Source organism: Tricharina praecox (genome assembly GCF_024521635.1).
Source record: "Tricharina praecox strain CBS 144465 chromosome Unknown BZA05scaffold_20, whole genome shotgun sequence".
Taxonomy (NCBI): Eukaryota; Fungi; Ascomycota; class Pezizomycetes; order Pezizales; family Pyronemataceae; genus Tricharina; species Tricharina praecox.
The window spans coordinates 117,687-131,505 of record NW_026250422.1 but is presented as its reverse complement, the minus strand read 5'-3'; the positions used below and the strand labels follow the sequence as shown (position 1 = coordinate 131,505).

The 13,819-nt window shown below is 53.9% G+C and overlaps 5 protein-coding genes across 5 annotated transcripts; 2 read left to right on the top strand and 3 right to left on the bottom strand.

Annotated features, from left to right (window-relative positions):
• Positions 1–918, bottom strand: BZA05DRAFT_404169 (ankyrin repeat-containing domain protein; the record flags this gene model as incomplete). The annotated part of the gene is made up of 2 exons (XM_051484273.1): positions 1–174; positions 233–918. A coding segment is annotated over one exon (309 nt), but the record flags the coding sequence as incomplete, so codon positions are not given.
• A 366-nt stretch (positions 919–1,284) lies between these two features.
• On the bottom strand, positions 1,285–4,203 carry BZA05DRAFT_356141 (ankyrin repeat-containing domain protein; the record flags this gene model as incomplete). Its single annotated transcript, XM_051481404.1, has 3 exons — positions 3,731–4,203; positions 2,487–3,529; positions 1,285–2,043 (listed from the first exon to the last, which is right to left on the bottom strand). Coding segments are annotated over exons 1-3 (1,908 nt in total), but the record flags the coding sequence as incomplete, so codon positions are not given.
• A 1,654-nt stretch (positions 4,204–5,857) lies between these two features.
• On the bottom strand, positions 5,858–8,711 carry BZA05DRAFT_118072 (uncharacterized protein). Its single transcript, XM_051478652.1, has 4 exons — positions 7,814–8,711; positions 7,269–7,763; positions 7,104–7,219; positions 5,858–7,054 (listed from the first exon to the last, which is right to left on the bottom strand). Exons 1-4 carry the CDS (start codon positions 8,345–8,347, stop codon positions 6,010–6,012), a joined length of 2,190 nt encoding a protein of 729 aa, XP_051337469.1. The 5' UTR covers positions 8,348–8,711; the 3' UTR covers positions 5,858–6,009.
• A 259-nt stretch (positions 8,712–8,970) lies between these two features.
• BZA05DRAFT_404157 (ADP-ribosylation factor family-domain-containing protein) lies at positions 8,971–10,493 on the top strand. The gene is made up of 6 exons (XM_051484272.1): positions 8,971–9,109; positions 9,233–9,316; positions 9,381–9,387; positions 9,450–9,737; positions 9,803–9,831; positions 10,038–10,493. The coding sequence occupies exons 2-6, from the start codon at positions 9,233–9,235 to the stop codon at positions 10,059–10,061; spliced, it is 432 nt and encodes a 143-aa protein (XP_051337468.1). The 5' UTR covers positions 8,971–9,109; the 3' UTR covers positions 10,062–10,493.
• A 519-nt stretch (positions 10,494–11,012) lies between these two features.
• BZA05DRAFT_118038 (putative catalase) lies at positions 11,013–13,152 on the top strand. Its single transcript, XM_051478651.1, has 3 exons — positions 11,013–11,520; positions 11,599–11,925; positions 11,988–13,152. The coding sequence occupies exons 1-3, from the start codon at positions 11,354–11,356 to the stop codon at positions 12,997–12,999; spliced, it is 1,506 nt and encodes a 501-aa protein (XP_051337467.1). The 5' UTR covers positions 11,013–11,353; the 3' UTR covers positions 13,000–13,152.
• The last annotated feature ends 667 nt before the right edge of the window (positions 13,153–13,819 follow it).

Below are 13,819 nucleotides of genomic sequence, written 5' to 3'. Positions count from 1 at the left end.
ACCGAATAACCGGGTTGCCTACTCCAGATCCCAAAACGCCAGATGATACCAAAATACGATGCGGCCCGAGCGAAACAATTGAACAATAGATAGATCAAAGAAATCAGCCGTAGGCAGGAACCGCGTCTTTGTGTGCATCAAACCGATAACTGGCGTAGTTGTCTTAACAACTACCTAGTGGGTGTCAGCTCCAACAGTGGTCTCTCCCGGTAAATGAAGTTCGGCAACTGACCGTCTTTTGAGAGGAAGAAACATATGGTAGACGGTGCTTCACAAATCCCTCTCATCCCCACCTCCTGATTGTGGCGCCCCGGTTCGAAAGCAGCTGGACTATGGCCTGTTTGCCATTCTGTGTAGCTAAATGCAACGCCGTACACTCGTCAATGTTATTGGCTGTAATGTTAGCGCCCCGGTCCAGAAGTAGCAGGACTATGGCCTCGCTGCCGAGTGCAATGCGACTTGCCCGTCATTCGCCTGGGCCTCAGTGTTTGCGCCCCGAAAGAGAAGCAGCTCGACAACGGCCTTATTTCCATTCAAGACTGCCAAAAATAACGGCGTCCACCCAAATTTATTTTTCGCTTCGATGTTTGCCATGCGGTCTAGAAGCAGCCGGACTGTGGCCTCTTCATCATGGTCTGTCGCAAGGTGCAACGCTGTAAACCCAGCATTGTCTTGGGCCTCAATATTGGCGCCTCGATCAAGAAGCAGCCGGGCCGTATCCTCGTTTCCTTCCCAAATCGCAAGGTGCAGCGCCGTCTGGCCGTCATTGTCTTTGGCCTCGATGTTGGCGCCGCAGTCCAGAAGCAACTTTACTATGGCCTCTTCATTCTGTACCGCCAAGTGCAATGCCGTCTGACCAGCGCGTGTTTGAGCTTCGATATTGATAACTCGGTCGAGAAGCAGCCGGACTGTGGCCTCTTCATCATGGTCTGTCGCAAGGTGCAACGCTATAAATCCAGCATTGTCTTGGGCCTCAATATTGGCGCCTCGATCAAGAAGCAGCCGGGCCGTATCCTCGTTTCCTTCCCACATCGCACGGTGCAACGCCGTCAGGTCGTCATTGTCTTGGGCCTCGATGTTGGCGCCGCAGTCCAGAAGCAACTTTACTATGGCCTCTTCATTCTCTACCGCCAAGTGCAAAGCCGTCCGCCTATCGTTCGTTTGTGCTTCGATATTGGCGCCTCGGCGTAGAAGCAGCCGGACAGTGGCTTCATCTCCATACCGTGCCGCACGGTGCAACTCAGTTCTCCCGTCCTCATCTATGGCGTCTATGCTGGTGCCGATGTCGAGAGGCAGTTGGGGAATGGTCTCATTTTCATTTATGGCCGCCGGAAGCAACGCCGTCAATGCATGAGTGCCTTGGGTTCTGATATGGGCGGGCTGGTCTAGAATTAGCTGGGAAATGGCCACATCTCCAGCTGAAGCCGCCACTTTCAACCTTGCCGTCAACTCGTCATTGTCTTGGACTTCGATATTGGCCCCCCGGTCTAGAAGCAGCCGGAAGATTTCCAAAGATCCAGTTAAAACCGCTACTTTCAAAGCCGTACCCCCGTCCTTGTCTTTACCTTCGATGTTGGCGCCTCGGTCCAAAAGCAGCTCAACTATGTCCTGTTTGCCATTACCTACCGCCAAATACAACACAGTCCGCCCATCGTTCGCTTGGGCTTCGATATTGGCGCCTCGGTCCAGAAGTAGGTGGATAGTGGCCTCTTTGCCGTCTTGTACCGCTAATCGCAACGCCGTCTGCCCATCGTTCGTTTGGGCTTCGAGATTAGCGCCCCGGTCCAGAAGTAGGTGGATAGTAGTGGCCTCTTTGCGATAGTATACCGCTATGAGTAACGCCGTCCACCCATTGTTCGTTTGGGCTTCAATGTTGGCGCCTCGGTCCAAAAATAGCTGAGATATGCCCTGTTTGCCATTCAATACCGTAAATTGCAACGCCGTCCACCCATACTTGTCTTGGGCATCGACACTGGCGCCCTGATCCAGAAGCAGCTGGACTATGGCCTTATTTCCTCCCTTTGCCGTCATGTGCAACGCCGTCTCGCCGGCATTGTCTTTGGCCTCGATGTTGATACCTCGGTCGAGAAGCAGCCGGACCGTGTCCTCGTTTCCTTCCGACACCGCAAGGTGCGACGCTGTCCTGCCGTCTTCATCTGTTGCCTCAAAATTGATACCCCGGTCGAGAAGCGCCCGGGTTGCCCCTCCAATTCAACCGTCTCTCGCTCATGCTGCAAGTGAATACTGACCGCAAAATGCAACGCGGTTTGCCGTTTGTTGTCCGTAGCATTTAGTTTGATGCTCCAGTCCACACGCATACCGATCGCGGCCGCGGGCGCAGGTTCGGCCGCAGCAATGTGTAATCCGGGCGGGCCGTCCTCGTCTGAGTTCTTTGAATCTGGTACTGAGGCCAACACGACTTCGAAAAATTCTAGGAATCCGAACGACAGAGCAATGTGAATTGGCGGCAGGTATCTCGGATACACATCGTCTCCAAGACTGCGCATACTGTGGGCTTGATTTAACCTCCTTTCGTATTTCGCCAGATTCAGGAAATCCCTCGCAAGGTGGTGCTTTTGTCTCGCCTTCTTACTTGACCTCCTGACATGGCCTGCCCACTGTTGAGTAGCATAATCGTAGAGTGCGATCTCTGGTCTCCGCACATTCGACCGAAACAGTAGCTCAGAGCGAGAACAAATTATGGTCCCATCGAAGGGTACAGGGCCATCTTCGAATTCGGAAAACGACATATATCGCAAGCAGTCGGCAGCGAGCTCGACATTCACCTCGTCCGATGAAAGGTGCCGGCTAGCGGAGCCGACCTCTTCGCCACTGTCCGACCTAAATTCAGAATGGAAGAATTTCTTTGCAGAGTCCGAAAGAAGGAAATCATTGGCTGAATGATGCACAAGGTGAACAGTGTTGTCAGCCTCAACCTTGAACATAGGACCGAAGAGAGATCGAAGTGGGGTTTCCAGATGCAACTGAATATCGTCTTCCAAGGAGGCCATGGATTCAGCACCAGGCCGTATAGCAATTGCTATCGCCAACTCGCCTATGGTTAAGGGACGCATGGCCCAGAGCACCCATCGAAGGATGGTTCCCGCTAACTCTCGGTCGTCGGGGTTGATGCGGCGTAGGATATTCTTGTAAATCTCTTCGATATTCGCCGGCAAAGATTTCAGTTTCTGGCGAATGGATCTAGGTGTTGTCGAGGTGGAGTTTCTGAGGTCGTGCAGAATTAGTGAAACCCAGAGAAACATCACATTGGCGCCGTTAACGAGGGTCTCCTGGATCTCGTTCGCCAATCCAGCGAGATGATTTAGCTTGCCAACCTCGGTGGCGACGACGGTTGTGATATCGCACTTGAGATTCGCTGCCTCCAGAGGTATTACGGCGACAGACGTCATGTGTGAACACACTTGGATGTGAGGGCGGCTGGTGAGGACCAGTTTAGGCATGATGGCTGAGTGTTGCAAGAGGCGCTGTAGGGGAATGAGGATCATTCTGTCCGGTTCTTCGCATTCATCTGTGAGAGTGAGCTACGTGAACCACAATTCCTTATGCGAAGGGGGGAGTAATATTCCACAGGCATCATGTCAAGCTTTTGGATCAAAAAGTGAAGATGAATACCCTGTAGGCTGGCGCAACGGAGAGGGGAGATATAATAGGTAGCGCTTATGATATGGAATAGGACAAAATAACGAAGGGTCTATATGGGGAAACATACCGAGAGCATCGATAATTAGACATAAAGGCGTATTGATATGCCTCATAATAGTACGAAACAATTTAAGGAGCATGAAAAAGGTCCATACTGTTTTCTCTTTGTTCATGCGGTACTCCGATTGCGCCAGAAAGTGTACCACCGTATCCGGCTTTTGCGCTAATAGCTGTGCAAGGAGGTTCGCCAACACGGCACGCGGCGTCCTCAGGCGTTCGTCCTTATCGTTACAGAAGAAATAGGCGACCAGATGCTTCCGTCCAAAAGTCGAAATGGTATCTTCAGCAAGGAGTGACAATAGGAACGAAGCGAAGACACTCTTTCCACATCCGGAATCTCCATGTATCTAGAGCACTGGTTGGTTATCGTTCTGAGTCCGCTGCCTGTAGCGTTCGTCGGCTATCAACCATTTACAGGTATTTCCGTCTTCATCTCTAGCGGAGAGTATTTCGTCGCGTTGGGCCTTGCAGTTGGAGGGGTTTAGAGTCTTGCAACAGACAGTCATATCGCTTCTGAAAGCTTCTGTATGAGTATATTTTTAGCGCCATCGCTCGCTCCGCTCGAGTGAACCATATCTCGCTGCTCAAAAGCCGCCTGTTCTAGAGCCTCTATATGAGCGGATGTTCAGCGAATGCGTCATATCGTGGCATCGGCAGAATTAACCGCATACCTCGCTCCGTCTCCACGCACTCCTGGATTTTCGTAACCACAGTCCTATACGTTCCGTCCGAAGAATTAAGGAATTTGACGATATCGGAGTGATTATGCGCGATGGGAATGCGTTGTTCGTTCGACAGGAAGAGTTGGGCGGAAGTTTCGGTTACCACCATGGCCGGCGGGCCAATCCGTACATAATACCCCGTCGTTGGTGACTGCACTGAGTTAACAATCTCCCTATGTACCAGATTGTACTAAGAGTAAGGAATGAGCTCTAACCCTTTTGACCGTTGGCGTTTGCAGCTGTGCTGGTAGTAGTCACGGTTTCTACCAGTCAGACACGGGTCCCAAACACAGTCATGTTGCAGACGGGCCACCGGCTCTGCTACTACACCGAGGGCGGCGGCGGACTCTACTACCACACTGCCAAATGTTTAGAAAACTTCAGGAGGAGGCGAGTGGGAATGTACAATACGCCGCCAGATACATGGTGGTAGAAAGCCTGTTTCTACTAACGTACTTTACACAAGTTGCTCTGCGGAAGAGTCCACTCGCCGAAAGCTTTTTGATATCACTCGTTACCAACCTTTCTGCATCGGTCCAGATTGGGCCAAATTAGTGAGGTGCAACAAAGGCCGAGGGAAGAATAGGTTTAAGATCAGAGACCACTTTGCCAACCAAGAGTGCAGCAAGGCCGTCCTTTACTTCCTCACCACCACTAATGTGGGCCGCCGGGTGCCCCCCCCTTGGGGAAGAGCAACACGAATTCCTGAGCCAGACTTCTGATTTGGCAGCGGCAGCGGCAGATCCCACCTACCCCATAGCAGGAGAAGTGAGAGAAGGAGCAAGAGCGGCGGCGGCGGAAAGAGTAGTGGCAGCAGAAGAGAGGCGACAGGCTGGGGAATTTCTCTTTCTCCCCACCCCCCCCGAACCTCGCACCGCCGGCACCAGACACCCCAACCCCAACACCATCTCGGACCCCGGACAGAGTGATAGACTGGGAGGCGGTGAGAGCAAGAGCGGAGGAAAGAGTACGGGCTAGTCGGCCGGAGATTCCGGCATATGCGGGAAGAGATGAGGCGTTAGACAGGCTGGAGGAGTTAGCTAGGAGGCTGTGAGGGGGTTGTGGAGAAAAGACTGACATGTTTCCTTTCCGTTCCTTTTTGTCATCTCATTGTTACTTCTTTCTATCTTTCCCTTTGTTATGCGCAGAGGGGCCGGGCGGAGGGCAATAGGGAACCCACATCGGGCTCGCGGCCAGCGGTCGGAGACAGTGGGGTGGAACCGGTCGTGTACACAGCCATGATCTGCAAAGGTCGAATGCTACTATGATAAAACAAAAAAAACAAAAATGAGGTGCAACAAATTTACAAGCTGCGGACATGTAGGGGATCGGGCTTCTATGTCATATATTACTCCGCAGTGACGAACTAGTGGAAATCCATCAAAGCCTTTGAGCCCGTATGGAGACTTAAAATCGGATAGTTCACGATGCAGCAGATAGCAATCATTGACACACCCTCTACCCAGTTCTACAAAAGTGCCTTCGCATCCAAACAGTTAACCAGTGCGCCCCCAACATGTGATTATACTATTGTAGGTAAATTACATCCCTCCGTCCCCTCCGTCTAGAAGTTCCACATGCACTTCAGGGTCAGCACCCTGCTGCCCAGCATGTCATACTCCCTCTGCTTGACCCAGGAGTCGTTAGTATGCCGCAGCTTACCAAAGACGCTGGCCCCCTTCCAGGCGATGACCTGCATGTCGAGCTCTCTCGGCGGGACACCAATCAGGATGTTGATGTCCCTACCGGCCAGGCCACCGCGGATCCTGTCCTCGAGGGTATCTCTAAACCCCGGCACGGCCCCAGCGCCACCGACGACCATGATCCCGGCAAAGAAGTCGCGCATCTTCTTCTCGTCGCCCTTGGCCGCATGCGTGATGCTGTCGATGACAGCTCGGTCGAGGGGCATCACGGGCACCGTGCTGTCGTACTCCTCCCACACACGCATGGCCACCTGGTGAGGGGTGAGTCCACCGGACGCGGCGGACGCACCGCCAGCAACCGAGCCATTGGCTGTGGCCTCACCTCCTTGCCCTCCTCCTTGTCCGGATGGAGTGGCGGCTCCGGGCACGGGGGTCGTGGTCTCAGGGACCGGCGAGCCTGCAACGGACGAGCGGGGGGTGATGTCCGCCGGGTTGAGGTGTGCGCCGAACGGACGGGGAGGAGGAGCTTCGGGGGCACCGTTGGCCACTTCGGTGAGCTTTGACGATAGTGACTGGTATAGTGCTTGCTGTGCACCAGACATCTGGTCATTCGGCATGTTGTCGTAGATGTCGTAGCTGCGTTCCCACAGCGAGCGACGGCCGGCGAGTTTGTGGGAGTGGTCGGTGAGCGCGGGTTTGAAGTGGCTCATCGGAGCCAGATACACCTCATCGTATACACGGAATGTGTATTTCTGGGTGGCCTTCTCCGGCCGACGAAGATAAAAGTCGTGCGTTTGAACCGACACGTCGCCATCGTGAAGTGTAAGGTACTTGCACTTCAGTTCCTCGGCGATCAAGAAGTCGTATCGGCACCGGAGATTGATCTTGCTGTACGGGAATGAGTTCTGGAGAGAAAGTCGGAGCAAGAGCTCGGTGACATCGTGTCCGCCGTACTTGATGTTGATCCTGCATCATGTGAGCGAAGGTAGTCGTATCGGAGGGCTGAGTTACAAACCGTGAATCCGGAATACACATTCCTTCGTCGACACAGCACACGGACGTCTTCTGCGCTCCGACATCTACGATGCATGCCAGGGAGAACCCAGCGCCGAAAGATGCAGCCATGGACTCCTACGGTATTGTCAGCACTAGCCAGCCACAATGATCAGTATGTGCGTACCTGGATTATACAAATCTCCGAGAATCGCATCTCCCTCATCAGCATCTCCACCATGTCCACCACGTAATTCCTCTCGTAGAGGTCAGGGATCACTAGAACCGCACGGTAATTCGGCAGCTCTTTCTTATCGAGTTTCAACTCGTTCTTGATTCCCTCTTCAATGATGATTTGTATATCCTCCATGAGCCTTCTCTTGGACTTGTAATCTCTCTCATTCAGCCAGCCGTGCCGAATTGGCCAGAGTAGTTTGTACCGTGGGGTCGATGTGTCGGGAATCTTGAGCGCCTCATGGCCGATATAGTACTCCTTCGGTTGATCTTTCGAAACTTCGGTCCACTCGACTCGATGAGGGTCATTATGTTCGTTGATTGTTTCCGGCACGGTTCGTCGATTGTAGGAGATCGTCTGCTCCTTAGAGCTGGGGAGTAGGCGTCGCTTGTTTGAGCGCATCTTCTGCTTAAGCTCGACCGACATGGCATTGATCTGCGAATCGAACTGCATACCAATTAGCCACCTGCGACGTACAACACGACGATGGATCATACCTCAGGATCCTTCTCAACGGGTCTAGCTTTCTCGTCATCCTCGTCGTCCATGTCCACATCGCCATCAACATCAAGTTTCATCCGTTTCGGCGACCTCTCTTCAAATTCAAACTCGGCCTTCTCCGCGATGCGCGCGATCACGTTCGGAATACTCTTTGGCAGGGCGTCGCTAGCATATCCAATGCGCAGGTTCTGCGAGCCCGGGTGGATCACGATTATCTTGCTTCCGTATCGCGTCACCTCCTCGTCCTCGGCCACTTCGTCGGGACCCTTCTGTTCGTCGGTCGCCATAGGGTCTTCACCACCACCACCGCCTTGACGACGTGCCTGCTCCTGCGCTGCGGCTAGTCGTAGCGCTTCTTCTTGCTCGCGCACTACCATGATCTGGTCGTCACGCTTGAGGTATTCGGTGTAGTAGTTTTTCTGGTTGATCATCGGAATCATCGGCCATGAATGTGTGCGCATGCTGTTGTCGGTGCGCTCGAGACCCTCCTCTTTCAAGAGGGTCGTGGTGGACTTCTTTGGTGGAGCCATAGCTACTGTCGCGGTTGTGATGACGAGTGAAAGGGTGCTAGGCGATCTGAATGGATGTGCTGATGTTCAGAGCAGTTTGAGTCTAGTGCGATGAGAATGGGATTGAAGTCGCGGCTGGGGTATTCGCTTCTCGTAGCTCGCTCACGTCGTGGTCGTGGGATGTAACGTTATTATGGGAATTGGTGTCAGTTACTTATGTTGCGAGATGTTGCGTAGAGATGTGGAGTGGAGAAGCAAAGTAGAAATAGTGGATGGGTTGGTGTGGATCGTGGGGTCAAGAGCTTGGACGTGTTTCCCGTGGGTCGTTTTCGTGTTGAGGCTCTATGGCTGCTCCCTAGTAGAACTCTACTCTAGTGTCAATAGCTCTCTCCGCGCGACAGCTTTGTCTCACAGGCGATCTGATGACTAAACGCCAATCACCGAAAAAGGAGGAAGCGTCATTCCTCCCCTCGGTGTCCCATGAACCACCCAAAACCCAACTCCACGCCTGTACAGAAGCTCTCTCTCTTTGCTCTCGCTCGACCGCCAACCGCCCACACACATTCACGTACACCCACATAGATCGCATCCGAAATGGGCGCTTTTCAGAGCATGTTCTCGCGGCTATGGTCGAAGAAGGAGGTCCGCATCTTGATCCTGGGTCTTGTATGTCCTCTCCACCCTCCTCCCCTCTTAGATTCTTTCTTGTTGGACCACGTTCTGATAATATTGGTTGTTCTACAGGATAACGCCGGAAAGACGACACTACTCTACCGACTGAAGGTATGGCCGAACCGGTCACCCAGGAAGCTCTCTACCTGCAACCGTGTCGCCTCCGCGCCGTCGTCGGATACCCGTGGGCGAACACGGCTAGCAGATGACATGATTTACTGAGACTTTGGGTAGATGGGAGAGGTCGTAACGACGGTACCGACCATCGGCTTCAACGTGGAAAGCGTCACATACAAGAACCTCAACTTCAACGTCTGGGTATGCAGTCCTCCAACCGCGCCGCGTTCCCCACCCCGCAGCAGCTAACATCTCGCGTACACAGGATCTGGGTTCGCACTTCCCCGTACTTCCGCTCCCCCTCACGGCAGCGAGCTGACCCAGCACGCTACAGGTGGCCAAACCTCGATCCGACCGTACTGGCGCTGCTACTACGCGCACACGGTAGCGGTAGTATTCGTAGTTGACGCGACGGACCACGCCCGCCTCGAGACGGCCGCCGAGGAGCTATCTGCGATGCTGAGCGAGGAGGAGCTGCAGGAAGCTGCGCTGCTGGTGTTCGCGAACAAGCAGGATCAGCCCGGTGTGCTGGGCGCGGCGGAGATCTCGGAGGCGCTGAGGTTGCCCAGTCTCAAGGAGAGGAGTTGGAGCATCTTTGGGTGCTCGGCTGTTACGGGGGAGGGTGAGTTTTGTACCTCCGGTCGACGACCATGGGGGGAGAGCGCTGACGCGGCCGTGTGCGTGTAGGGGTCACGGATGGTATGGATTGGCTAGTGGTACGCACATCCGCATTCCTCGTCACACTTACTTTACTTGTCGCGTTCTGTGGTTGCCTTGCTTCTGCGCGTCGTGGCCGGACACGCTGTGTCGCCTCTGGCTATGCGATGTTCACAGCATGCGCCGAGTGCTAGCTAATTCACTGCACCCCATTCACGCATTTCAAGTCTAGATCGGTGCTTGCTGACACAACCCCGACGTGCAGAAAACAGTCCAAGACACCCAGTAGACAGATAGATACCCCGACGATCATCTCTCTCAATCAACGGGTAGATAGGTGGGCGGGTGCCGCTGTGGGGGGAGCTCGGGGGACCATCGGAAGGGCGGGGAATCCTGGCAGCATATGCACACTCCACTCTACCTTACTTTCTACGAGGTCTTGTGCGTGTGGCATGTCGGCAGTATTATTTCCGAGTCTTTTTACTTTGTGTTGTGTCTTTCCATTCGATGTTTAATAGCCTCCGTTTTTCTGTCTGTCTGTTTCTTGTTTTTGTTGCGTGGCATGATCGGAGTCTTCTGACAACTGCTGTGGTATGATACTGGTGGTGTTGATGTTTGCGTTCAAGCCGAGGTGTCTGTGTGGTAATACTTATGAGTCGCTGCAGCTCTCGATCTCCATCTCTCTGTGTACACTGTACACACTGTCGTGATGACAGAAGCGCCTCCAAAAGAAAAAGGCGAGAACCATCGTGCTTGGAGAGTCGAGACCGTGGTAACTGCTAGTAGCTTCGCTACATCCATTCGTTGGCGAGAAAATAGCCGTTATCCCCGCGAATTGTTCGGCCGCTGCCGAGCGCCGAATGGCCGACCGACGGGGGGGTTGATAACAATCGAGTAGCAAGAATCAGTCTTGTTGCCGCCGTCCCACTCCAGATTCGGGGGACCGTGAACTGGGACACATGCTCGAAGCTCCATCTCTAAATCCATGACGATTCGAGACGGAAACGGAATTCAACGTTGTGTTCATCCCACGTGCACGTGCGACACCACAGCGTGGAGAAAGAAGCTCCAGGCTCAAAGCGGAAGTGGCGGGTGCCCCACACTACGCTAGTCGATAGTTAATCATTGCTCGTCTCGGCTGCGGAAAGACCAGCGCGAGCGCGAGCTGAGGTGAGGTGAGAGCTCCGCATACCGGTAGGTGGATATATGAACGACTGATCGGTACCGCTATCAGCCTGCTTAGAGTACCGTTGCATCGATTGGGGAGGCGGTTGGTGATGTAGGTACTCGCATTTCTGCACGTCCTCTCGAGCGCCCCGTGGCCAGACCGCGCGGGTTATGAAAGCGAGACGTACAATCGATGCCAGATGGGGCCCGGCTACCAGCGGGTGACCCGCCACCTCTGGAGGGGGGGTCGAGGGGGGGTATATAGCCTGTCCATTCCCTAGCCTGTCCATTCCCTGGCACGTCCTCCTCCTTGCTCTTCTTCTTTGCTCTGTCTCCTAGCTATTCCTCCTTGTTTCCCCATACGCCTCTTACTTCCACCGAACACACGCACAATCATCACACAGCATAGCAACAATGGTCAAGGAATACTCCGACTCCCCCGTCTACACCGCCAGCAATGGGTGTCCAGTAATGAACCCGCAGGCGTCGCAGCGCGTCGGCGAGAACGGCCCGCTGCTGCTGCAGGACTTCCACCTTATCGACTTGCTGGCACATTTCGATCGCGAGAGGATACCGGAGCGGTTTGTCTCCAGCGTTCTCGGGAGAGTAGAGTAGCAGGTACCTGTGTTGTTGAACTAACGATGATGTCAATACTATAGCGTCGTTCACGCGAAGGGCGCCGGCGCTTTTGGCGAGTTCGAGGTTACCGATGACATCAGCGACCTCACATCGGCGGACATGTTCAACGGCATCGGCAAAAAGACACGGTGTCTCGCGCGGTTCTCCACCGTCGGCGGAGAAAAGGGATCGCCTGACTCGGCAAGAGATCCGAGAGGATTCGCCGTCAAGTTTTATACCGAGGAGGGGAACTACGATTGGGTGTTCAATAACACGCCCATCTTTTTCTTGAGGGACCCGTCAAAGTTCCCGGTATTCATTCACACGCAGAAGAGGAACCCGCAGACTAATCTGAAAGATGCCACTATGTGAGTTGACATAGGATGTGAGGGGAGTGAGTGAATTGAGGCAGGGGGCTAACAATGGACAGGTTCTGGGATTACCTTACGCAGAATCAGGAGAGTGTTCACCAGCTGATGCACCTCTTCTCGGACCGTGGCACGCCGTTCTCGTTCCGCCACATGAACGGATACTCCGGTCACACCTACAAATTCACGAAGCCAGACGGATCCTTCCGCTACGTCCAGATCCACCTCAAGACGGATCAAGGTTCGAAGACGTTGACCAACGAAGAAGCCGGGGCGCTCGCCTCTTCGAACCCCGACCACGCAACGGAAGATCTCTTCAACTCCATCGAGAAGAAAGAATTCCCGTCATGGACCGTGTACGTCCAAGTGATGACGCCAGAACAGGCTGAGAAATTCAAATACAGCGTGTTCGATCTGACCAAAACCTGGCCACAAAAAGAATTCCCCCTCCGCCGCTTCGGCAAAATGACGCTCAACGAGAACCCGCAAAACTACTTCGCAGAGATCGAGCAAGCGGCCTTCTCCCCTTCGCACCTAGTCCCTGGCGTCGAGCCCTCCGCCGACCCCGTGCTCCAAAGCCGCCTCTTCTCATACCCCGACACGCACCGCCACCGTCTCGGCGTGAACTACCAGCAAATCCCGGCCAACTGCCCCCTGCGCGCCTTTAACCCGTTCCAGCGCGACGGCGCAATGCAAGTAAACGGCAACTACGGCGCAAACCCAAACTACCAGTCGTCGTTCCGCCCCGTGACCTACAAGACCACGTGCACATCGCACGACGCCCACGAGAAGTGGGTCGGCACAGCTACCAACTTCGCTTTCCGCGTCTTCCCGGAGGACTACGAGCAGGCTACCGCCCTCTGGAACGTCCTCGGAAGATACGAGAATCAGCAGAAGAACTTTGTCTCGAACGTGGCCGGTCATGCGTGTGGTGCGAGGAAGGATGTTAGGGAGAGGGTCTATGAGATGTTTGGAAAGGTTGATAAGGGCCTCGGTGAGGCCATCAGGAAGAAGTGTGAGGAGAATGTGGGCGCCCTGGAGGAGGCGATGAAAAAGGCTCAGCCGAGGTTGTAGCGCCTGGGCTTTTTGCGGGATTAAGGGCTGGTTTTTAAGGGCTTGGGTTTGCGTTGCGTTGGTCATGAAGGGTTGATGATAATGATTGTATATTTTATGAATGAAGTCGTTTCACGTGGCGTATGGACTCCGAACATTGACTATTGATACTAGAGAATTGATGTGTCTTGTGCATGCGAATCCAATGCATCGAAACCACTTGCGATGCCGGAAATCTGTGCGCGAGGTTACCAAGTAATTGGATTAGAGGGTGGAGGTCATTAGGGGGCCTGCAACGGGCCGGCCGCTCGCGGTATCACAGTGGAGATGAATTGGTTGTCACACTACCATGATTCACTCAAGGTCGAATGCAACGATGATTACCCAAAACAACAATCAGATAAGAGATTAGATCCATGGCGAATGAGCTTAGCGACTGCGCCACAGATAACATGCACGGATGGGCTTTGCTTCATAATGACGCACTCGACGCACTCGACGCACTCGACAAAATTCGTTGTCGACTTGTTTTGTCTTATTGCGGAGAAGGCGAAGGCGTGGGAAAGCGTGGGAAATGGTGTGGCAGTGGGGGGATATTCTTCGTGGCTGGATTGAATTGCATAAGATTCCGAGCTGCGAGGAGGCTTGGAAACGGGGCCTTGGACTTCGGAAACCGATACTTCGCGAGGGGGCAACGGTGATCGCAAGGTCCACCCAGAGAATGAGGTGATTGAGAGGGACACTACGAAGGCTAGAGGGCTAGAGGGAGAGAGCGGTATCATGACCGAAAAGCATGAGAGCAACCATGGGTTCACTGTGCCGTGCTTGTGTCGGTCACTCA